This window comes from Cololabis saira, chromosome 24 (assembly GCF_033807715.1).
Source record: "Cololabis saira isolate AMF1-May2022 chromosome 24, fColSai1.1, whole genome shotgun sequence".
NCBI classification, from domain to species: domain Eukaryota; kingdom Metazoa; phylum Chordata; class Actinopteri; order Beloniformes; family Belonidae; genus Cololabis; species Cololabis saira.
Genome location: NC_084610.1, coordinates 10777693 through 10802814, shown reverse-complemented (window position 1 = coordinate 10802814; position 25122 = coordinate 10777693). Strand labels below are relative to the sequence as shown.

Sequence of the window (25122 nt, the reverse complement as noted above, 5' to 3'; positions counted from 1 at the left end):
TAATTAACATCAGCCTGAGGTCTATTCTTAGATTGAAATACAGTCTGAAAGATGTCAGTGGTGTGAGCGAGGAGATCACCTGCAGAGCCTGCTCGAGATCTGAAAAGTATTTCCTGAGTAAACTAAGTGGAATTTATTTGTTCCCCCATAGAAGAACAAAGTCCACAATGTTTTTAAGTTGTACATCCAAAAAGGAAACGTACTGACGTGCACCACACAGCTCTTCAACAAGCTGCTGTTTTTGTCTCGGCCCACCCAGAATGAACCCAGTGGTCCGTTGTTGTCGTTATACACAAATGATGATAAAATTACTCATGAGAGACTTAAATAGGTCTCTCTCTCTCTGTACACAAACTCTTTTTCTGTATTTATATCTGCTTACTAGTCATAATCAAGTCCTCAACTACAGACGTTTACTGTAGGATAAAATACCGTATTTTCTGGACTATAAGCCGCTACTTTTTTCATAGGTTTTGAACCGTGCGGCTTATACAAAGGTGCAGCTACTCTGTGGATTTTTCTTCCACCACTCGGGCGCTCTAACTGGAATTAGAATCAAAACTAAGACAAAATAAATGCAAAGAAAAATACACTACTTCTTCTTCAGCAGATAGAAGTAGGTAGAAGCAGATTTCAAACAGATAAATAAATACAGGTTATTTTCTCTTGGTTCTGTCCCGTTTTAATCAGCAAAGTTGCTGCCGTGTTGAAAGACACTGTTAGGAAAGGATCTATTTAGGTACAAACATGTACATCATTTACAGTTCAAAATCCTTCTGTACATGTAGTAAATATCTAATCTAACAACATAAATATCTGCGGCTTGCATATCTTTTTTTTTTTTTAAATAGACCGGATGCGGCTTGTATGCAGGTGCAGCTTATAGTCCAGAAAATACGGTATATTTTTACGTATAACCTCTGAGAATTAGAAACTGCAGTTTTTCCCTCTCATGGGAGAGATCTGTCTTTTCTGCACAAGTTAAACTCACTTAGACAGTTTACTTACCAAGTAAAACTAGCGTTTTCCTCTTGAACGACGGCAGTTTGACAACTTCCTCATACGTCACCAGATCTAGTTGGTCAAAGACTGCACAACACAGGGGGAGCTGAGGTTAGAGGACGAGCTCGGAGGAAATGGACAGACTGATCACTAGGGCTGCAACCAATAATCCTCCATCAAATCTGATGGCATCTCATTTTGTCATTGATATTTATGAGGTGGTTTCATGTTGTGGGTTGGAAGTTACACCACTTCATGGTGGTTTTCATGACTTCAGTTAATATCTCTGTTTTTTAGGTGGTTGATATATTTTCTGCCCCTGCTTGTGGGAGGCAGGACAGCACAGAGAGCAGAGGAAATTTACAACACGCAATCTAAAACATGCTTGACATGCGTGCTTTTCCCCCAAAACTCACTACTGGTAAGTGCTCATTTTCCATAAAGTATATCATCGGAAAGCTCTCATTTTGGAAACTGCTACAAACCATAAACTGTAAATCATTTAGGAGTAACAGTAGTTAGAAGCCAACGTTACAAATGTGCTGGTGAATCTGGAGTTAATCTGGGTTCTGTTGGTGATGAGGGGAAAGTCATCAGGGGGTTTTAACCTGACCCAAGTTAAGTTAATAAACTACATATGTTTGATTCAAAAAAATAATTATCTGTTTTCTTGTTAGTTCTTCAGCTAATTTAAAAACCTATTAGCTAAAATGGTTTAAATTACTATGTGACTCATAATCCAATACTCATTTCAATAATTTAAATTAAATAACTATATAAACAGTGTTTAGTTGCAGCCCTGGTGAACACAGAAACATCTTTTAATAGAGAATCAGAGACACAAGCATCGTCGTTACTAATGAGATTAAAATTAATTCAGGTGTTGTCTCCCTGGAGCTTAAATCAAGTCAGTCAGAGGGACTTCAATATTTAAAACTGAATTATTTAAATGACGCTATAATGTACAAATGCTGGTTCTAACAAGCAGGGAGACAAACCTGATGAAGGCCAAATGCCTTGAGAAAGCATTAAGAGCATTTAATCTGGGCTAACCTTGGTCAGCTTAAAAACCAGAATCAATTCAAGCGTGTTGTCTTCAATTTGAATTAAATTGCTTGTAACAAATCAAAGCAGCTCATAACAAAGCTGCTGTCATTCAAGAGTGGGCCATTAGGAGGACGATGAAGTACGAGTAAAGAGAAGGAAGACTGGGAGCCAGCTGAGTTACTTACATGCAGCCAAGTCATTGGGTAAGAGACAGCATGAAATATGGACAAAGGGTGGGAGTGGAAGGGTTAATCAGAGACCACAGAAGAAGACACATTCAACTTAAAGCACCATAACAAAAGCCGTTAGTCACTGAAAAACAAAGCAAAAATTGAGACAGCAGTAGAAAGGGCCATCGAAGGGAGAACGCCACAGACATGCAACGCTTACTGGATCAGTGACGTTCACTTAACAGTTGGAACATACGAGCGTCAAAGAAACAAGAGAGTAGCTATGGTTTTACATTTGTCTCAAAAAAACCAAAAGGTCTCCCGTTTTTACATAAATATAGTAAACTTCTGTACTTCAAACCTAAAACACAAATAACATCAGTTCTTTTTTGTTCAGAATAGATCCAAAACACGACAAATCACACTGTTTTGTGGCATGTTATACTGTTGTAGCACATTAGCCTAGCTCCTGTTAATTAATGGTCATACCTGCATTGTGCTTGGCCAGGTATTTGTCTTTGTACTGTTTCTTCTTCTTGCCAAACCAGGTACAGCTGGCCTGCTGCTCCTGCTTGGTCTTCTCCATGGCTATACACGCCACACGCCTGAGGACAGACATGCACAAGTTAGACCCCCAGTTAGCCGCAAACGTCCCATCAGGGCCGTCTGGCTCCATCAGGGACAATGTTAGAAGTTGGTGTTTGAAAGGTGCCATTCAACGTTATACAGTGCCAGTTTGTGATTTGATGATTGTAGTCTTTCCTTATTTTAGTTAATATCATCCAGCATCCGTTTGGAAGTAGATAGTCCAACCAAACACAGTTATATCATTGTTCCCCCCCCCTCCTTAAATCTGAGGCTGAACCCCTGAGGCTGGAGCAGCAGCCTCAGCCTTTTTTTAGACAAATGGTACTTAATTTAAATAAATTCAGCTGAAACCAGTCAAGAGATATTGTTGAATTATCGTGTATACATATGGCATTCAACCAAGTTGTGAACCCCCACCAGCCACCACCTTGGAAGTCCATAGACAAGTTTTACATGTAAAAGTGCCTTGTCTGGTGGCGTTCACTGAAGTGATGCTTCACAGCAGCTCATATTAGTGCAGGTTCTGCATCCAAATGCACCAATATCTGCAGACAGCTCTAGTTTTACAGTTAAAAAGAATTTTACATGTCCAAATTGTTTAGTTTCTTGCAAATGACAAGCATCCCATAATGATGGCACTTTTTTCCACCTAATAAAACAGGAGTTATCACACAATGATGTTAATAGTGGAGCAGACAGAATTCAGTCCCCTCCAAAAGTACTGGAACTGTGAGGCCATGTTGGTGATTTTTATGTCAACTCAAAACATTTGTGTTTGACATCAAGAAAATGGGAAATACGAGGCAGGAAATCAACATGGCAGGTATTTAATGTTTTATGTTCATCCATATTAGTGATGCACCGAAATGAAAATTTGTGGCCGAAACCGAAACCGAAAATAATAATAAACACTTGGCCGAATACCGAACAATACCGAACATGGTTCTTCGCAGTTTTTCATTTATTTTGACAATTTTTTCCACCACTGCATAAATCAAATAAATGTGATTTAGGCATGCTTTTAAAAGAAAAAAATCTTTTACAAAATTACAAGGTAGAAAACATTTGTTGAACATAAAAAACTGAACATTTTTTAATTTCCCAGCATTTCTTAAATATTCCAGCAAACATTATACCAGCAAAGAACAATAACTTAAAATAAATAAATTAGCAAAATACATTTTTTATCATTTCAAATGATAAATCAAACTTGTAGTGCTGAAAGACTTTGCAGATGTGCCCCCTCTAGATATTTGAGCAGAACATTCATTGCAAACAGCCATTCTTGTATTATTATTTGCCACTTTAAAATACTTCCACACTGCTGACATGTTTGCACCGCACCACTTCACTCCATGCTCTTTTGTCTGTTTGATTTCGTCATCTAAACGCACCTGTAATAGATTGATTTATGTCGTTTTGGTTCCACCTGCTGGTGAATGTTAGTTAAATTCTTATGTGGTTAGTTTTTGGTTGGCCAACGATTTATGTGGTGCGCAACAGTTACGGAGCGGCCAGTCTATTTCCTTATTTTACAACGCCGTTATTAATTGTTCGGTTTTTTTCCCACTTATTCCACCGAACACCGAAAGTGTTTTTTTGCCATTTTTGGCCGAACAATTTCGGTTACCGAACAATCGGTGCATCACTAATCCATATGTTCCAATACCTCCAAAAAACTGGATGTTCTGTTACACAACCTAGAAAAGAGCAATAGTTGTATCAGATTTAGATGTAAATACCTGGAAATAAAAGCTGAAATGTTGAAGTCTTGTCCTATATTTGTCTTTTGATGTCAAACTCAAATGTTTTAAGTCCACAGTGAAGATAAAAAGAAACAGGCCGTGCGGCTCCAATGCTTTGGTATAAATCTACGATCAAAGCCTGCAAGACCTCATGCTGCTTTTCAGGACACTTGATTAAGTCACATTTCCACAAGCTCTCAGCAGACTAGTCCTCACCACTCTTGCAGCTCGGGGGACGGGATGAGCCCCGCCGTGCCGTTCTTGGTGTTCTCCAGCTTTCCCTGCCACCAGTTGTGGTCGTCTTTGGAGATGATCTGGATGATGTCACCTACCCGGAAGCGAATGCCCGCCTCCTTACAGGGGATGAGGTCATCTTTGGCTGGATCATATTCAAACTGAGCTCGTACATAAATCTGGAAGTGCAAAACATATTCAAATACAGTATGTTGGGTCGTAAAAGAATAATCCAGTCACCGTTGAACAATATGATTAACCAAGTTGCCCATATGACACAGAGGCCAGCTTTTAAATTAAGTAGTTGGGCGTGCTGCTCACACTTGCCATTCGACAGTGAAATCAAGGGTATATAAGCCGAAGCAGGAAAATGCACAGACAGAGTGATGAAGAGCAGAATGAAAATGAGTGAACAAAGTGCTCCGTTGCTTTTCTGCCTGCGGGTGTATCCTCTTTATTCATGACTCGTGTGCATTCTTTTACAGCCTTTTATGTCCACTGACAGAAGTACGGCATTCAAGCTTTGATAGCCAACATGGGATCTAAACAAGACTATGATGAAGTACCAAACGTTGCAATGTGGGATGGGAGCCGGGATCTAATTCTACAAAGGGGTCCACTTAGATATGTCCTTACCTTTATGGACAATTTGTCCTTGAAAGCAGGTCTGGAGATCTATGGGGTTGAGAGCATCACACACACACACATACATATCATGCAGCAGAAAATGTTGGGTGTGTAAACAAAGGAAGTGTGATGAAGGACCCAGAACCGGATGCCAACTCTCATGTAAAATGTCTGTAATGCATCTTTAAGGTGTGTGTTCAAGATGTGGGACTATGAGAAAGGGAGAACAGGAGTGCTTGTACATACAGTACATACATGCGTATTGGATTCATGAGTGAGAGTGAACTCAGTGTCTCAGAGAATGAGCAAATCTCACCTGCCGGCCTTTGGGCTGGATGGTGGAAGGCAGGTCCTGAGAGGGAAAATTGGCTGTGTAAGTTCTGCAAGTCAGCTTTTATTTGAAGTTTGCCATGACTGTGCATTAAAGGAATGCAAGAAAACCATTTTGAGTTCATGTCTGAGAAGGAAAAGCACTAATGTACCAGGATGGAGCTGGTGACACTCGCGTGGCCATTCGCCGGTGACTGTCGAGACAAATCCGGTGACTCTTTCTGTAAAAAAGAGAAGCAAAAACAGTTTATTTACCCCAGAGGATATATGAAAAAGAACTGCAGCAGTGTGTGTTTCTTATGTCAGTGAAACCCTACCTCACAGGACATGGACTGGGACCGGTAACTGGGCACAATCTTGAAGGTGATGCTCCCCCTCATCTCCCTCTGTGGAGTCAAGGTCATATCAGAATACATCTACACAAGATAAGACCACAAGCTTGATTCACATCTTCATTCTGCCACTAGGACAGACGCAGCCGTCTCCTCTGGGAGACTATGATCGTCTCATGTAGCACATGTTACAAGAAATACATTTCATACTCAAAAAAAATTGTCTTTCCAGCCGACAGAGGAGAAATTGTGGCTCACCAGCATCTTCTGGAGCTGCTCTACCGTCTGATTAGCAACACTGATGCCATTTATCTCCCGGATCTCATCTCCAACATGCAGAGTCCCTGAGGAAGAAGAAATGATTAATAAACCCTGGAGTATTGAAACTATCAAGTAGTTACAAATAAATGTTCTGATACAACACCTACCTTGTCTGTGGATCATTCCACCGTGCATGATGCGCGCAACGATACAGTGGTTGAGGTCATTCATTTTAAGAGTAATACCCTAGAAGGGCGTGAGACAGAGAAACTGCCCATCAGAGACTTTAACATCCTGCAGGAATTATAACTACACTCACTTTTCAGTCTTTAGCGTTAGTTCAATTTGAAAGAGATTAATCAACATCAACGTCTCTGTGTCTTCTGGATTTACTCGTGTGCACCGATACCCCGGCGCACACTGTTTTTAACCAATGTGTCCTGCTTGGGGCTGAAAGTCAGTCATGCAGATTTACTAATGCCGACCGGGGCTGAGCTGCGTGTACACACCATGGGCTCGTCTGTGTTCTTCTGAAACTGGACCAGCCGCACCCTGGTCACATTCTCCAGATCCATCTCTCCGTTGGTGCTGTCCGGGGAGTCTCCGTTCAGGTAGGGTGAGGTGGGTGGGGGGGTCACCCTGAGAGCCTCGTCGCTGTACACCTCATGAGCTACCACGTCGTGGGTCTGCAGCAGAGCCTGGAGGACACATTATAGGAACTAGGATCTATTCAAGTCCCCGGCACTTCAACTGCAGGAACCGCTGGGAATGATACTGACTTCTTGGACTTAAAACATAAATTGACTACTTGGGTACACTGGAAATTCAAATACTGTATTTTCCGCACTATAAGGCTAAAAGCCTTTAATTTTCTCAAAAACTGGCAGTGCGTCTTATATGGGATTATTATGGTAATTTCTGTTACTGTAGTCGGGGATTCTGGGTAATGTAGTCGGTGTCGCTGAAGTAACGGCGATAAAAACGGCAGGAATCGTCACAGACGTTCAAGACAACAGCAGCGACGCCAACTCGCATAATGGCGACTGTGACGAGACGGATGCTGCACTCGCCCAGCCGTTCCACTCAGACACAGAAGAAGAAGATTTCGAGGGATTCGGAGATGGAGAATGAACTGGAAAAGTTCCGCTCCTCGTTTGTTTTGGGAGAGAACAAAGTTTTCAGAAAGCTGGTTTTTATTTTGTTAATAAAGTTTGACTTTTCTTGTTTGTTTTTTTGCATTTGCTGTAGCATTTTGTAGCATTTTGTAGCATTTCCTGTAGCGCAGCTCCATCAGGTAGATATGTAACTAAATCCCGGTCACTATAGTACGTTATCTTACCGTATAATCCGTGTGCCTTATAATGCATTCACAGAGGGATCAATCTGTCAGATCAAGGACGTCTAGCCCTAATTTAAATGATATGCAACAAAATGGATGACTCTTAGGAGGAGATGGGACGCCAAAATGTTTGATAAGGTTTATTTGCTAAATCAAATTCAGTTTATGAAAGATTATGTATTTTTGATTTATTATGTAAGATCAAATGGTTTCTATTGATTAACTTTTGACAGTCTTGTAAATTCTGTCCATCCAGCACTACTTTTGTCGCCTTATATATGAAGAAAGTTTTAAAATAGGCCATTTATTGAAGGTGCGCCTTATGATACGATGCGGAAAATACGGTACCAGGTCTGAAATATCATAACTAATATTTAGGCTTCCCTGAAATGTCCAACAGGGCAATACTGTCTGCTTCGTTCATTCACAGGGAAAAAACAGGAGTTAGGTTGATACGCCCGGCTCATTTTGAAACATTTAGAAATGGTTCCAGTGCTCCAAATGCAGCTTCAGGAAGCACTTGTGTTTCTTTGTCATTCCTTGGAGTCGAGACAAAGATCCATGTGCTTGTATGTCCGGAGTGAGTATGGCCAGTGTCAGAAAGAGTGTGGCTTACACTAATCCTCTTGGGGCGCTAATCATGTCACTGACACAGGGAAGTGTTTGGTTTTTTTACACACTGACTGGCTGAGCTTTCCAACAGTCACATCTGCTCAGAGCAAGATGCACTGATGCTACATGACAGCCAGAGACTCGGAACAGCTGGCACTGGAGGTTTTTGCCCCGCGGCAGACGCAGTAGGTCAGCCGTTGGAGGGATACGTTTAAACGGCTTTTACATGGACCATCAACTTTGGACTGAAAAGTGCTGACACCGACACCGAGAGCTGGGCGACACCTTCCTGACATCAATCAAACCGGTTCAATACCATCGTGTGCCAAGATGGAGCAGCTGGCTATGAAGACCTTTGTTGTTTGCCAACCTGATCTTGTAGATGAAGCATCTCCTCTCCCGCAACATCGGCAACAGATCTTGTCTTTTATTGCTCTTGTAACCTCCCTTGCACCTCATCACCACCCATCAGCATCAACAACAACCTGCCCGCTGACTGCCAGACACAGTGAGAGGGAGGAAACAGATCTGTACAAGTGCGCTGGACTTTTCTGCATTATAGATCAGAAATTATTGGGATTGTGAAAAATATTGAGTGTCAAAGTAAATAAATAATGGTATTTTTTAAGAACTTGAAACGTGCAGCACAATGTTAACTGTGGCCTGGTCCCGTCCTGAGCTGCGGTGGTAAACTCATCCTGTCGTCTGCGCCGGGATGAAACTCCCAGCCGGTCAAGTCAGAGAGCAGAACGGGCTAATTGGATTGAACCAGATCTGAGGCGAGATGGCTGCAGTAACTGTCACCCACTGCATGAGCGGAGAGAAGCACCTCGTGCTCCGTACTGAGCTCATATCAACATTAGGAATGGGCGATATTTTACCGTTCACGATATACCGTCCAAAAAATTCCTCACGATAAGAATTTGTCATCTCGCGGTAAAAACGATAAATTCCCTTTGATAAAGTTTTTGTGTAAAAATGATTTATGGTTCTGCGTTAAATCCACAACGTACGGGAAGGAAGGAAGGAAGGAAGGAAGGAAGGAAGGAAGGAAGGAAGGAAGGAAGGAAGGAAGGAAGGAAGGAAGGAGAGCAGGAGGAAAGAAGGAAGGAAGGAAGGAAGGAAGGAAGGAAGGAAGGAAGGAAGGAAGGAAGGAAGGAAGGAAGGAAGGAAGGAAGGAAGGAAGGAAGAAAAGAAGGAAGGAGAGCAGGAGGAAAGAAGGAAGGAAGGGAAAAAAGAAGGAAGGAAGGAAGGAAGGAAGGAAAGGGGAGAAACAAGGAAAGGAGGAAGGAAGGAAGGAAGGAAGGAAGGAAGGAAGGAAGGAAGGAAGGAAGGAAGGAAGGAAGGAAGGAAGGAAGGAAGGAAAGGGGAGAAGGGAGAAACAAGGAAAGAAGGTAGGAAGGAAGGAAATGAGCCTGAAAGAAAGAAAGAAAGAAAGAAAGAAAGAAAGAAAGAAAGAAAGAAAGAAAGAAAGAAAGAAAGAAAGAAAGAAAGAAAGAAAGAAAGAAAGAAAGAAAGAAAGAAAGAAAGAAAGAAAGAAAGAAAGAAAGAAAGAAAGAAAGAAAGAAAGAAAGAAAGAAAGAAAGAAAGAAAGAAATTTGTGTAACAAACATGGCGGATCTGAGAGCGAGATAGATTTATAGTTGAAAAGGTGGAGTTGAATTGGTATTTTTTAATCGTTATCGGGATAAATGCCGGAAATTATCGTGATACATTTTTTAGTCCATACCGCCCAGCCCTAATCAACATCAACATCAACGTACAACGTACATCAACGAACTCTCCATCAATTCAATGATTACATCTACTCAATAAGGTCATAGCAAACACTAAATGAGACCAAAACAAAGAGCCATAACAAGCTACTCACTGTGATTATACCTTTTCATGCCACTGATTTCTTTTGCATGGTTTGCCAACAACGGCGTCTCCAGCCACGAGTCTCAGGTCTCTGGCCACCACACTCATCTGAACACCCTGGTCCTCCTGCTAGTTTCTAAACGCCTCCACGGCCCCGCCGGGTCCTGCTGCGGCTCTAACGCTCCTGTGTCTGCTCTTTTCTCCCGCGTGCGTCTATCCCTGCCCGGGGGCTCGCCAAGCTCAGGTGTTAAGCAGCTTTGTGGCTGAGGGACTTCTGTGGATTGTCAAAAGAGCTCTGCTTCTGACACAGTGGGTTGTAATCGCACACACCAGTCTCCACGTGCCTGGAAAAGCTGTGTTATCCCCGGAACAGGAACGTGTGTGTTTCTGTAATATCCCACCATAAAGTGTGGCTGTGTGAGGATCCTCCGGAGCTCCTTGGCCTCCATGTTCTCTGGGTAACAGGAGATGGTTTCCAGTACCTGGTGAGTGAAAGAGGCAAACAAAACAAAAAGCCTTTTTAGTTCCCACTATCTAATAGGATGTCCAGTACCGTGTCATTTTCAACACATCTCCAGGTTTGTGTTAGATTTAAAAACATAGGGACATATCAACTCTTCTCTGTGTGGATGTTCATCTTTTTATTGCCAGTTACTGTATATGTTTCATTTAATGTCAGCCCCTGAACACCAGAACCTGCACACAAGTACCATTTCCTCACCTCTTTGGCTCTCTGCACTCCATCACTGGGAGGATTTCTTATCTGAGGGGAAGACCTGGTGTTGATTTTGTCATAAAGCTGAAACAACAAACACCTCATTAAAGTTTAAGCCACACCGAATAACAAGTAGGTGAATGATTTAGACAATTCTTGGCTGCTGCTGACACCTGGTGGATGGTTTTGGCGGTAAAGAGGAAGCGCTGTTGACGCTGCGGTGTACTCACATCTAACAGGGTGTGGAGGTGCTGATCTTGAAACACGCTGTGCAGGAAGTCCATGTCTTTCTCACTGCAGTCCGTCAACGCGTGAATCTCCTCTAGACTGTCCAAAACCTGTGATACTGCCCCTGCACATACACGCACACACACGATTTATACTCAAATATCAACTCATTCATGATCACACAAACACTCAAAACTAAACCAAACAACCCCTGCAAGCATTCACCTTACAGAAAAATAAAAAAAACAACATATGCAAACACTGACAAACACATTTATCCACAGACACAAAACAGGCAAAAACAAATACAAGGAAAATAAAGGCACATACATAAAAAGCACGAAACGGGAGTCACGACAGACAACACAGAAACATACAGAACCATTTAACCCCAAGTACCTGCTGCATCGCCCAAACATGCAGCAAAACCAGAGAAAGCGTAACACGGGATCAATACAACAGCAGAGGAAAATTACTTCACAAAGTCAGTGTTGATGGATTAAAAGCAGCACCGAGGAAAATAAACACAAAAACTATACAATGGACAAAAACTATTAAAAGAAAGCAGGTCAAATGTTTGTAGTAGCTCATCAAATGTCAAGTAAAGGGTTCTTATTGATAAAAGCAACAAAAGAGGAAGAAAAAAGTAAAAAACAGGGATATGTTCTTTCTCAGGAGCGGAAATAGTGAAGAAAATAAGGAACATGTTATGGTGTTTGTTTTTTTAACTAAGGGGTATCTAAGGATTAATATCCACATCAGTGGTTTTACCTGCAACTACGATTCATTTTCTTTAACGCATCATAAACAGTGTTTTTAAGTGGTCTGATGGGGTTCACATCATTGTACGTTACATTGCGTGACTTTTTATTTTTAATTATTTTGGCTCCGTGGTAGGTGTTTGACACATGCATAGTTTTTTTTAATCATCTTTAAGTTTACACCAAAAGTTCTTATTGTTTTGTCACCCACAACCTTGTTCAGGACCTCTCCATCTTTCTGCATCTTTCAAACCTCCTGATACCCAGTGTAAGATCAGAGAAACCTCTAGGTTTCTGGCACTGTGATACCAGCGGTGGACGTTAACGATCCAGCCGTCTGAAAGTCTAGAGCCTGAATATTGGACAACCTGAATGTTTCAGGGGAGAAACGCGTCTTGTATTCAGGTCAATGTGGTATTATTGCTATCAATACTGCATCCAGTGACTAAATGACATTTCCAAATGTCCGACTGGGAAAGAAAGTAAGTTAGAAGTCTATTTCACCAATTGGAAAGTTTAATCACACAACTTTAGAGCATTATTGCCTCGTTTATTTCTGAAGTGAGCTATGTCGGTGCTGATGGTAATTTTCTGTAAAATAATATCAACTTCCCCCCCATAACTTGTTTTAGTTGGAACTTTAGATAACCAGTGATATACTCTTAGGCACAGAATGGGATTTTTATTTTGATAACATGTCCTGAAATCAGGAGGTTCAGTGCATTTGCAGTGAGTGAGCTGCTTTATCTGCATTTAAGAAGTAGGGTTAACTTTATCCCTGAATTCTAGTTTTTAACATGATCTCAAAATGATATCTGCTTGTGGAAGGTCCAATTCTCTCTTGTAGACAACCAAAAAAGAGAAATGGCTCAAGGGAAAATTATACTATATAACATATGTGCAAGAAAAGCTACATGAAATACGTAGTGAGGCAGGGAAGTGAGCATATGCATTAAAGTGTTACTATAGTAACTATAGTAAATATTTTCCCGCATCTGGTCTCACAATCACTCCAATAAAGGACTTGCTTTGATTTGTTTGCACCTCAATAACAGAAAATGAAATAAGAAAACTAAAACATTAGTTTGCGAGGCTTTTTAGAGCAAAAGTAGTCAAACGTGACATCACAATCCTCCGTTGTACCGTTCACACCCACAGAAAATGGAGCCAAAAGTGATTAATGATCCCCTGTGTTTTACTAGAGAAAAGCTTCGGCTGAACCCCGACCACGATTATTTTTAAACGATACTGAATCTTAACTGCTTCAACATTGTTCATCTTGCAAGATAATAATCGTCTCATGAAGATGCAAGTAAACGGAAAATCATCTTTACAGGTCCGTGAAGAGCACACACACCAAATAAAGTTGCATTTCTCAAGAAGGGGGACAGAAGAGAAGACACAGGGAGAAAGAGGGGTGAAGGATTAGTACTCGCATCATTCAGCGCCAAGATAAGAAAACAAAACATAAAATAAAAAAACCTCTACAAAGCAACTGATGTCACGGTGATATCACATCCAAAATGATGGGTTGGGAGAGGGATACGTACTTTCAGCAGCTAACAGTCCTACAGGCAGCACAGCAGAAGAAGAACAGAAGAGAGAGATGCTGAGATTAGAAGAGCTTTGCAACAACTATAGACACAGAGTTAAACACGTCAAAGACAAAGGCAAAGGAAGGTGAAGAGTCAGCAGCAACGTCCAGAAAATACATTAAAACCCTGAGAGATCTGATCCTACGTGGCCAGATCTCAGATATGGTTGGATAAGGGAGTCTGGGACGTATTCAGCAGCAGTCACTAAACTAAAGCCATCGGCTTACGCAATGACTCATTTGAATAATTGGGGAAATATTTGCAGGAACACTTTGTCCTTCACTTTCTTCATGTTTGTGGCCAGTTTTTCCTTTTGCATTCTTTGGTGAATAAAGTTTGGAGGGAAAAAAGTTTGCATTTCTGGTTTCTTGAACCTACATATATTAAAAATAACAGATCACATCCAAGTTTATTTTAGGGATGCTCAATTATGGAAAATAATATTCACAACTGAAATTTCTTTGGTCAATTTTGAAATTGCAATGTAAAAAACACACAAAAAAAAAACAGAATCATGTTGCGTTTATCAAACCTTGAAATTTCTGTGTTAAACTTACATTTCAGAATAAATATTAATTACTTGGTCAATATAATAAATGCTGAGAGTCCCAAATAAACCCTTAAACTCAGGAAAACCAGGATATTATGTAAATAAATGACTATGTGACAAAAAGGAGGAAGAAATCCAAGTGGAGTCTATTCATGAAGCAGCATGTCATTCAAACCACAAAACAATAATTGTAGGGAAATGAGATATATATATATATATATATATATATATATATATATATATTTTTTTTTTTTTTTTTTTTTTTTTTTTTTTTTTTTTTAAATCGATCAATTATTTTTGAGATTGTTGAGAGCCAAAATTGAAATTTCAATTAACTGAACAGGCCACGTTTATTTTTTATTGTTATATTTCCCGTTTATGGGATCTGATCTGATCACTCAGTATGCAGCTGGATGAATATTTTAGAGCTCGGTGTGAAACCAGACTCCAAGTGGCGGCCACTTGGCCGGATCTCTTAGGGTCTATTTTAATGAAAGTTCTGAAGAGCCAAAGATGCGACAGTTTGAGGAAGCATAAGGGCCACCAGGGAGTAAAAGAAAAAGAAGTAGAGCAAAAGCAGCAGAAGCAGCAGCAGCAGCAGCAGCAGTGAGAAAATTAGCAAAAGCAGCCAAAGATGCTGCAGGATTCCTCTTTAGTCATCAAATCGATGAGCGACATGTCTGGAGCCCAACAACTACAAAAATAAACCCGTCCCCAGGAAGCATGGCTGCAGCAGAGCGCTGGTTTCAGCAGAACAGACATGCGTGATCAGGTTGATCCGGCTGCAGCAGCTCGTGCAGGGTCTCATTACACTGACACCTTATAAGCAAATGCTGAAACACGCCGTTTATTTCCCACTGAGTCGGACAAGGACACAAAAGGTTTTCAAAATATCAATAAGAATGCACAGCAATGCCTTTCAGGTTCTTATCACAGGAAGTGAAAGTCCAAAGCTGAGACAGGGAAGTGATGCTATTGGGCAACATCTGTTTTATCTAAACTGGGGAAGTTGCACACAGACTGCTGCCTCTCAACAACACAAGCCAGAAGCTTAGAAACTGAGCCACATGCTTATCTTCTGGCATATTCTACCCTTTTTAACTTTCACTTCAACTCTAATGATACTAAGGTGGTCAAGTGATACTATTTCATGGTCTTTATGCGATATCGTTTATCACTTCAGTGTACATGTTCAGCTTTATGGGTCGCTTAGTACCCAAATACCGCTTCTGTTTTGCGTCCAAACCTTTGCTTATATAAATACGGGTATAAGCGTGCACAGTGCTTCAAATGATAAAACCCTGGTTGGCAACAGAACGGTGTCCCGCCGAGGGATTTACCTGAGGAGGTTGGGTCATCTGAGAAGTCATGGAGCTCCTCAGGAGGGTCACCGTAGTAGGAATTAAACTTGTGGCTTGAAACGGCAGCCAGCACTGCTCCCTGGGAAACAGAGCGATGACAGCACAGCTATTACACCGAGCCTCCACGGAACCCTTTGCTGTGAAGTCTAAGTACATAGTTTGTATGCAAAAGTATCTAAAGCCTAAAGAGGATGGTTCTCCTGGGGCTCCTGGTGCTTGAGAAAATACCAGGAAAGTAATCTGGGTCATTAGAACCAGCTGCACGGAGCAGGGGACGTTACACTTCCTCTTCTTGCAGATCATGCTGATAATGTTGCTTTCCATTCTGGGTCTGACATGAGTGCTGACCTTTAACTTCCTCCTGGCATTGAACTTGCGCAGCTGTTCCACTGTTTCAGGCAGGTGGATCTTGTAGGCATACCTGTCCCTCTCCTGGAGTGGATGAAAGCAAATGTTCAAAGAGAGACACGAGTAAACACAGAATAAAATTATTCATCTAACGGATGTGAAAGCAGAGCTGCGGTTCCGTGCAAAGGGAAGCCTGAGTCAGCTTACATAAAGCCATGGGTTTAAAGGTGACAATATGTGCAAGGCAACATGTTGCATGGACTGATTGCATGTTTGCTATTATTCAGTGATGACAAAAGATGGAGATTCCAGGACAAAAGCCTGAAACAGACAGCATCTTAGATGAGTAGTTGCACCTTCAGCCAGGGGTGGTTCAGGGCCTCGTAGACTGTGATCCTCTCAGCGGGGTCCAGCATCAACATGCGTCTCACCAGGTCCTTGGCGCTCTCTGAGATGTGGGCCCACTGGCGTGGGTTCATCTGGACGAGAGCAGGCAAGAGGACAGACTTTCAGACACGAGATCAATGTGACTGGCAAACACCAGCAAACGGGAAAAAACCAGCATAGGAGACTGAACACAATGATGCTGTCAATTCTGTAATCCAGTGAGTTAGCAAATAACAGTAAAGAGGAATCATGTGACCTGCTGACATAGCAGGTTTAAATATTTTTCTACCTTGTATTTCCCTTTAATGATGGCCTCAAACAGGCGCTCTTTGGTGCCATAGAAAGGTAGGCAGCCAGAGAGGAGGATGAAGAGGATGACGCCGCACCCCCACACATCCACCGGTTTGCCGTACGGCTCCCTCTTCACCACTTCTGGGGCCATAAAGTGAGGAGTGCCCACTCGACCTGGAGACAGCAGGCACAGAAACTCACCAGGAGCTACTAGGCAGCCGTCGAGGAAATGAAAATGCAGACACTGGTATATGAACAGGTAATCAAGTTGATTTTAATGACAAAGTATTACTCATTTAGGTCATAACATTTAAATAAAACACAAATTGTATCTGGATTTGGCATTCTGTTTCCATTTTTATCCAGATGCTCTAAATTCTTCTTCTTCTTTCAGAAGCAAGTTATTATATTGAATACTCAACTCTACTTGTTTTACAGGTAAAATAATCATAAAGAAATAGCTGGAAGATATCCCATAATCTAATGTGGGATGGTCAGCTTTTTTTTCCAGATACTTTTAAATGAAGAAAAAACAAAACAAAAACCTAAATGATAAAAGAAATGGCTGATGTGCATAAGCTGCTGCAAAGAAAAAAAAAAAAAAAAAAAAACACGACATGCACACAGTTCTGCTGGGGCCGTGACTCAACATCTCTATGAGAATTTCTGACTAAAAACTTAAAATGTCAAACTCCACCTAAACAAGATGATGAATGATCTTAGCAGGTAAAGCAAAGCTGACTGCAGCACGTCTGTGAAACGCATCTTGAAGGCAGTAGGGGCTGGAATAACAATTAAATGTAATGAAGGAAGGAAAAGCTGCCAACAAGTTCATGCATCCAATTTCTTTGTTTTACAAAAAAATTAATTAAAAAGAAAAATAAAGTCAATGAATCCCATCAAAAGAAAAGCAGGACGTCATATTTTGATGATGGGTTTAAGTTTTGAGTCCCATTTTGTTTTCCTTGAGTGGAGAAGGAAGCACCAGATTTAATGGAGACAACAATGTTAGTCACGTGACTGAATACTTTAACAATGCTTTTTCACCCAAATACTCACTAAAATTAAGAATAACCACATCAGACTCTAATAAACCACATTTCTGAGGACCTACCAAACTAGTATCTTATGTGTAGTTTATGTGACATTCCTTAAAAATTGCTTCTAGATGAGGATCACCCCTCATGAAGCAACATTTCACAGCTTTGTGTGTTGATGCAAATATTTGTTCTGGTGGAGAAAAAGCCCTGATAATGCACTTGGAGCTAACATGATAATTCTCGTTTGCTTAATTATTTAGTAGAGTGTGCAGACATCTGTGTGTGAGCGTCCGTACCTCCAGCTACTAAACCAGACTCTCCCAGCTGGATGGCCACGCCGAACCCTCCCAGCTTCACTGGAGCAGAGTTCTCTTTTGAAGCCAACAGGACACAATGAGGCTACGAGGAAATTAAAGACACTGGTTAAAGGGCAGGAACATGAAGCCGATTCAAGATTCACAGTCTGGTATTCACCCTTTCCTCATATCAAGTCCATTCAGAGAGAGACGCTGCTCTGACCAGCTGGTTTTCTTTTCCCTAGTATTTTGCTGTCGGTGCAGAGCATTGCTCCCCCCACCCCCCCGCTATTGTGTGCAAAAGTGCATCATTTTACATGTTCAATTTCTGGTAAGTGGATCAGTTTCACAATGACAAAAAAAACTAATGCAAAACTAAACCACAATGGCATTTATGCAGCAGAGACACGGAGAACAACCGCAGGGTTTAATATGAAGACAAGGACATTAACCAGCTGCTGCAGCGTTTGAAAAGTCACAATGTAGTTTACAACATCTATGTTGAGGGGGAAAAAAAAAAAGTAATTAAAATTAAGTTTATTTGTAGTTGTGCAAATAAAAAGTTCTTATTTTAGAAATCAGAAGGATAGAAAGAAGGAAAAAGACTGACAAGATAAATCTAACCATAGGCGGTTGCTTTTGGCTCACTAAATACCAAAATGATATTAAATGTAATCAACAGTAACATCTGCTAAATTACAACTGATGGTTTCTAAATCACAAAGATACTGGATCAATAAAATTAAACAGCAATCATGCAACATTTCTTATGATGTAATATAATATAATACGGGGGAACATGACGCTGAGGAACTTGGGTGGGGGTGAGTTTGTTCCCCGTCAATTTTTTTTTTGCACCTTAAAAGAAAAAAAAAGAAAAGGTAACAGGGTGGTGACAGAGAGAGAGAGCGAGAGAGAGAGAGAGACCGCACGCGGGGGAGAGAAAGCAGAAGAAGAGCGCAGCGAGCCAGCAAACCAACAGCTGCATCTGTGAAAGGATAGAGCCGAAGTCACAACTCGTCAGGAGAGGACGAGGACGGAGCCAAGCGGAGAGCAACAACACAAAAATACAAACATGGAAATACATCACAACATGTGAAGAGATCGAATCTCCTGGATAAATAAATACTGCACAGGCTGACACAGACAAAGGTGAAGACAGGAGCAACTACAACCAGTTTCATGTTATATTTCATTATATAAAAACACAAAGTTTGATGAAGGGAACCACCCGCTGGACCGCTGTGATCTCAACCCTCTGCAGATTGTGACGCTGAAACGTCAGCGAGTGCCATGAAAGGAATATTGATGGTGAGTGACTCTTAATCCAAACATCTGTCTGTGGCAATCTGGGGATCTGACCCCAAAACTTTACACTTACACTGCGCGGTTTCTTTTTCTTTTCTTTTTTTAAGTACACTGAATTGAGATCAAATATTGTATTATTATTAATAATAAATAATAATAATAATAATAATAATAATAATAAATAATTTTGTAAATATATATATATATATATATATATTTTATCTGTTCCTACTCGGTAGGAGTCTGCCGCCTTTCATAGAATTATGTTGATTATTTAGAGAAAAAAAAACTCAACAAGTCAAACACTTGACCTTTAAAACTGATCTACATATTACTCAAGTTTCAGAACCAACCCAGGTTTGTGTGTTTGAAAGCTTGTGAGGGTATTGTTCCTGCACCACGGGGCTGATGGGGCTTTTATTCCTCCTTTGCAGAGCGGCTGGTAAACAACCCCGAAGACACAATGACCACATCCTTCTCGATGGCTTCTCTCACACCAACCCCCCCACCGTCTGCACCGCCCAACTCCTCTCATGCTAGTTTAACTCCATCCTTCTCCACATCCATGCCATCCTTCCTGCCCACGACCACCTTTTCTCCTTCCTCCTCTTTCTCCACCTCCACGTCTCCAGAAACGTCAGCGTTTCTGAACCAGACTCAGTGTTCGGTGGACGAGTCTGCTCTCCGGGTGCCACTGGCCGTCATTTATTCCCTGTTTTTCATTTTCGGGCTCGTCGGGAACGTCTTTGCTCTGTGGGTCTTCCTTTTCGTCCACAAGAACCGCAACTCCGTGCGGGTGTTCCTCATCAACTGTGCCGTGGCGGACCTGGTGCTCCTGGCCTGCCTGCCCTTCAGAGTCTTCTACCACATTAACGGGAACCGCTGGGTTCTGGGACACGTAGTCTGCAAGATAGTGGGGAATTTATTCTACATGAACATGTACATCAGCATTGCGCTGCTGGGTCTCATCAGCCTGGACAGATACCTGAGGCTGAGGGGAAAGGGCCGGGCCAGGAGAGCCATGAGGATCAGGCTGTGGGGGCACAGTAAGCCGTGGAGCTGGGTGGCGTGCGGAGTCCTGTGGAGCGGGTCGCTGGTGGCGACGGTGCCCATGATCGCCACGGCGGAGGACAAGGAGAACAGCAACAAGTGCTTCCACTTCAAGCAGCGGCGGAACGCCACGGGGAAGGCCTACTTCAACGCCGCGCTGGTGCTGATGTTCTGGATCGTCTTCCTCATGCTGGTGGTGTCCTACGCCAAGATCGCGTCGCTGCTGATGCAGGTGTCCCGGGACAAGCCCGACCTTCCCAATGCGCAGAAATTCAAAAGGACTGCAAAGAAGTCGTTTTTCGTCCTGTTCCTGTTCACCCTCTGCTTTGGGCCGTATCACGCCTTCCGGCCCGTCTACATCCTCTCGCAGCTCCGCGGCGTGTCGTGTGGCTACATGCAGCTGGTTGATCACACCAATGAGGTCATGCTGTTATTCTCTGCATTCAACAGCTGCTTGGATCCGGTCATGTACTTTCTGTTGTCTGGCTCTATCCGCAAAACCGTCGTCCAAACCCTTGCACACAATTTCGGCAGCCGGTTTCCTTTCCTTACCGACGCCACGTCCAACAGCTCCACGGTGGAGTCCAGGCGTCCGTCTATGGCCATGGTTTACCCTGACCACACCCCCTCCGTCACCCCCAGGACCAGCATCTGCGTCATCAACACGACTCTCCGTCGCACCGCGCAGCAGTGATCAAAGTCTCAATGCTGGGTTTTTTTTTACTATTTATGTATTTTTGCTGCAGTACTTTTTCCAACATATATGTTTAAAGTCAGTTGTTTCTCAGAAAGGTTTTACATACTCATATCCTGAAATCTAGTCAATGTGAAATGTCGTTTTTTTTTTCTGTCATGTGAATAGTTGTACTGAAATAAAGTTCAAATGGCAGGTTTTTTGCCTGTTTTGTAACAAATGAACTGCATTTGCACTGACTTACAGACACATTTCTCCTTTTTAAACACATGACTGAGACAGAAAGGACCCAAGGGTGACAGCAAGTTTCAAGGTTTTTCATATTGTCTATCAATTTAAGTTGAAATCCCAGGCGACTCTAAACTTTAGATTTTCTCATCTCAGTGAAAACAACAATCATAGCTCTCAAAATGAGTCATTTCTCACCAGCACAGAGCATCAAATACCATCTTCCACGAACCCGAATGTGTTCATTCTTTTATCTGCTGTATAACTAGGTCATGTGTGGATCAAAAGCCGCGTTCAGGGTCGCTCCATCTGGTCTTGCAGTGTCCGTCACTTTGCTTTGATGGCTAATCCTGTTAGAATCAGTGGTTGACGTTAATCTGACTATAAGAACGTGTCATGACATATAATATAACTGCAACTGCAAATTGTGTTTGTTCTGTGGTGACGATACGTTCACAGGGAAAATCATCAGGTTAACACTTTACATTTGTGTCTCTTAACAGCATCTCGCTTAACCCTGCCACATTCTGTTGCGCAAGTGCACATAATTATTTTTGGAACAGAGGTTTCCTGTCCCTGGTTGTTTGGTTTCCCCTAAGTGGCATGTTTCAGCGTAACTTGACACAGTAGGAAAACCCTCACCTTTACATCGCGATGAATCACATTGTTGTCGTGGCAGTACCTTAGTGCCTCCAAAATCTGCCTCATATAGTGGCTGGATAGAAGGAAAAAAAATCACAGAAAGGGTGATTTAGCTCGTTTAGGGGAATCCACACATCACTGTTGGATTCAGGCTTCATGACGTCCTGGATTGTGTCCTACCTGGCCACAGCTTCACTGTAGACAAACCCTGCATCAGCTCGCTTCACAATTTCAAAACACAGGTCTGCTCCATCCATACTAAAAGAAAGATCAGGGTATGGAAAGTCAAAAATAAGCCTAGTTTACACAAGAGTCACAAATTAGTCATAAAATCAAACTTTTCCAGGAAAAGACAGAAAAACAACCGACATGGAGACAAAGTTGAAGATAAATGTATTCAGATAAAACATTAAAACCACTGAAATTACCAGCAAAACTAATTTGCTGACTGAGCAGATAAGCAGCCTGCACGCACACGTGCAGTTTTTCACTTCAACTCTTCAGCTGAAAGTGATCAGGGGCTCTGATAGTGGCTGACAGATTAAGGCATTTCCTGCTTTAGTTGCCAACAAAAAAAAAAACATATGTACGAATCAGGCCTCAGTAACTTTGTGTGAAGACTTACAATTCAAAGACCATGTAGAGCATGCCATCAGAGCTGTACGTCTCCAGTAACTCGACGATGTGGGGGTGTTTCAGCATGTGACAGATGCTGGCCTCTCGCTTCAGATCTGGGAGAACGGTAGGGAGTTTATGTCAGTAGCATGTTTATGATAGAAACATCATTGGATACAAGGGATGGCTTTTCTCCATAACACAGCATTTATAGGGTGTCAGGATCATTTTAAACTGGACTGAAAAATAGCTTTGATAAAACCACACCAAACTAAAAAAGTAAAGCAAAAGCAAGCTCTTGTAATCAGCTTCAAGCCTCTTGGTGACAGGATAAGGAGATTAAAAGCCACTCGCACCACCCTTCACACACATCTCTACAGACCTGACACTCCCCTGCTCCACCACCAGAGGGGGATAAAAACCTATTTCTTTAGAGACAGAAATTGGGCAGTGTCCATTTAAAAGTTGGGCTGACAGTTGAACAAACCAGATCTAGAATACAATTTTAACGGGCACATCTGCCCAACTCCCATCAACATAATCTCCACTTTCACACGACAGATCCAATACTCCCTTCCAAAGTGAGTGAAGGGCCCCCCTCAAAAGAGGAAGTACACGCTATTGAATAGCTCAATTAACAACTGGCAAGAAGTGGTTAAAACAGACTGCTGTACCGGGAGACAATGTGCTCTTGTCAAGCTTCTCGGTCCATTAAAAACACAAAAAAGCCCCCACTAATTTACACACTACTCCCCATCTGCAAGTCTACCGTGTGTGTGTGTGTGTGTGTGTGTGTGTGTGTCCTCTTTGTGTCGTGACAGACCGGTATCATTATGCAACCCAGAGAAATGATGCTGTGTTCCCACTACAGAGTCCCCATTCTCCGTCCCTCTGCTGCCATTATTTCTCTCCTCTCCTCTTTACACTCATCTTCTCCCCTCTCATTGAGTAGCTGTTCTTGAATGCAACAATGCTGCCCAGTGTCCACACATCAGAGAAAGGCCACTCAGACAGGCCTGGACCAGTCCAGCGCTATTCACTGGTCCACTTCCAGATCCGTTTTGGTCCGAAAAGTTTGCTCTATCCTCTACATTTCCTTATATCAAAACGCTGGAATTTCACACACTTTTACTCAATGCTCCCAAGTTTTTTTAAATCATACTATTAATCTTCTATTCATCTCTCTCTCTAATCGTTTTGAACATAATTGAAGAAGAGTGTAAATGTTTGCTCTCCGCTCAGTCCAGCCAGCAGTTCTGTCTCTTGTCACTCATGTCTCTGCTGACGTCTGCCGTTTCTTTCCAAGCGGAGGTACGTCTCCTCCACACCGCTCTACATATCTGGCTGTACCCCCGTTCTCAATCTTGTTACCATTAGTGGCTGACTCGCATATTTCCTTTTGTGACTTGTCAGAGGAAGAAATTTCACATGGTGACTGTCAACAAGCTTATTGTTCTTAAATCCTAGCTGAGAGTTTCATAGTTCTCTCTCTGGAGGTTTCATTTAGATGTAGATGAGATTAGGCAAAAGATAGAAAATTAATCTGTATTACATGTCATTAGTGATTGGAAACTTCTAAAACAATGTGTCATGTAATATGGGCTTCAGGAAGCAAAAGAAGAATAGTGGAAAATGTAAATTCTAAACTTGGCACAAAAAATAAAAGGACATTTCTGTTTGGTAAATTAATTCTTTGTTCTAACAATGCTGCTTGGCAATACATTTTATACGGTTGGACAGCCTGTTTATTCCCCATTTAAATGTTGCCACATTTGTGAGGAGCATGCATTTGTGGGCTGAGCAGCAGAGCTGAGTATGTGGGTTGCACCCATGAAAAATTTGCCAAATATTCTCTCCCAACGCCAAACTGACTCATTTGGTAGATTGGATTGTTGAAGTTTGAAGAAAACCACACACATTTTGCAATTTAACAGTGTATCCATTTACCAAACATGAGCCTCAGTAGCGTGTGGAAGAACCATACACGGCCAGAACAGCCTGGCAGCACGTCTTCATGCTGGTCTCACACTGCTGTGGGACGGCATCCCATTCTCCAACCAGCATTGGTCGCAAGGCAGCCAACGGTGGTCACCCTGGCACCAACAGCACGCCCAAGCTGATCCCACAAGTGTTCAGTGGGGTTGAGGTCAGGACTGCTGGCAGGCCAGTCCATCCTCTCCACTCCCAAACTCTGGACGGAGTTTCTGATAAACCCGCTCTGTGGAGGATAGAGTTCGGCCCCAGACTGAGGATATGGGATTGCCACGTTGCAGAATCTCATCTCGATATCTCTCTGCATTGACATGGCCTCCAATCATGAGGAACCACATTTTTCCAGTAACTCCATGAGTCATGACTCTCCCACATGTTCAGGTTCCAGCATACATGTTTTCGACACCAATGGGCCTGGCGGTGAAGGGCAGTCATGGCAGGCATCCTGGCAGCCCAGTCTGTTCTGGATTGTCTGGGCAGAGAGCCATCGGCCATATTGTCCTGCAAACCTTGACTTCAAATCCGTAGAAGACGTCCTACGGTACCAGGTGCCGACAGGGTGAGGAAGCGGTCTTCTTGGCAGCAACTGGGGGTACCAGAAGCTCAAAACAAGAGCCAATAAAAACAGCCAGAGTCAAAGTTGTTTGGCGTTGGGAGAGATTTGGCAAATATTTCATGGGTGCAAGCCACATACTTGGCTCTGCTGCTCATCCCAAATGCAAGTTCCTTACAAATGTGGCAACATCTAAAAAAGGGGGGAAAAAAGGCTGTCCAACGATATAAGATATATTGCCAAGAAGCATTGTTACAACAAAGAAATGATCAGCCAAGCACAAATGTCCTTACTTTTTGTGCTAAGATTATTCAAAATGTA

General features: G+C 42.2%; 2 protein-coding genes across 14 annotated transcripts in view; one reads left to right on the top strand and one right to left on the bottom strand.

The window, feature by feature from the left end:
- LOC133425306 (peripheral plasma membrane protein CASK-like) overlaps positions 1 to 25122 on the bottom strand; it is a 50622-nt gene that overhangs the window by 5340 nt on the left and 20160 nt on the right. For 2 of the 13 annotated variants that reach the window (XM_061716071.1, XM_061716077.1), the window contains exons 4-25: positions 22267 to 22372; positions 21822 to 21899; positions 21642 to 21714; positions 17720 to 17822; positions 16382 to 16557; positions 16062 to 16184; positions 15706 to 15789; positions 15337 to 15436; positions 13402 to 13419; positions 11093 to 11217; positions 10869 to 10946; positions 10549 to 10629; positions 6846 to 7034; positions 6504 to 6582; positions 6334 to 6419; positions 6061 to 6129; positions 5896 to 5964; positions 5730 to 5765; positions 5423 to 5461; positions 4769 to 4965; positions 2709 to 2824; positions 1009 to 1074 (exon numbers count right to left, since the gene is read on the bottom strand). In XM_061716071.1, the coding sequence (XP_061572055.1) occupies positions 1009 to 1074; positions 2709 to 2824; positions 4769 to 4965; positions 5423 to 5461; positions 5730 to 5765; positions 5896 to 5964; positions 6061 to 6129; positions 6334 to 6419; positions 6504 to 6582; positions 6846 to 7034; positions 10549 to 10629; positions 10869 to 10946; positions 11093 to 11217; positions 13402 to 13419; positions 15337 to 15436; positions 15706 to 15789; positions 16062 to 16184; positions 16382 to 16557; positions 17720 to 17822; positions 21642 to 21714; positions 21822 to 21899; positions 22267 to 22372 (2091 nt within the window). Of the gene's footprint in view, positions 1 to 1008; positions 1090 to 2708; positions 2825 to 4768; positions 4966 to 5422; positions 5462 to 5729; positions 5766 to 5895; positions 5965 to 6060; positions 6130 to 6333; positions 6420 to 6503; positions 6583 to 6845; positions 7035 to 10548; positions 10630 to 10868; positions 10947 to 11092; positions 11218 to 13401; positions 13420 to 15336; positions 15437 to 15705; positions 15790 to 16061; positions 16185 to 16381; positions 16558 to 17719; positions 17823 to 21641; positions 21715 to 21821; positions 21900 to 22266; positions 22373 to 25122 lie in introns of all 13 variants that reach the window. The other 11 variants (XM_061716070.1, XM_061716075.1, XM_061716069.1 and 8 more) reach the window with 8 other exon arrangements.
- On the top strand, positions 18739 to 20896 carry LOC133425307 (probable G-protein coupled receptor 34). Its single transcript, XM_061716083.1, has 2 exons — positions 18739 to 19030; positions 19462 to 20896. The coding sequence occupies exon 2, from the start codon at positions 19491 to 19493 to the stop codon at positions 20769 to 20771; it is 1281 nt and encodes a 426-aa protein (XP_061572067.1). The 5' UTR covers positions 18739 to 19030; positions 19462 to 19490; the 3' UTR covers positions 20772 to 20896.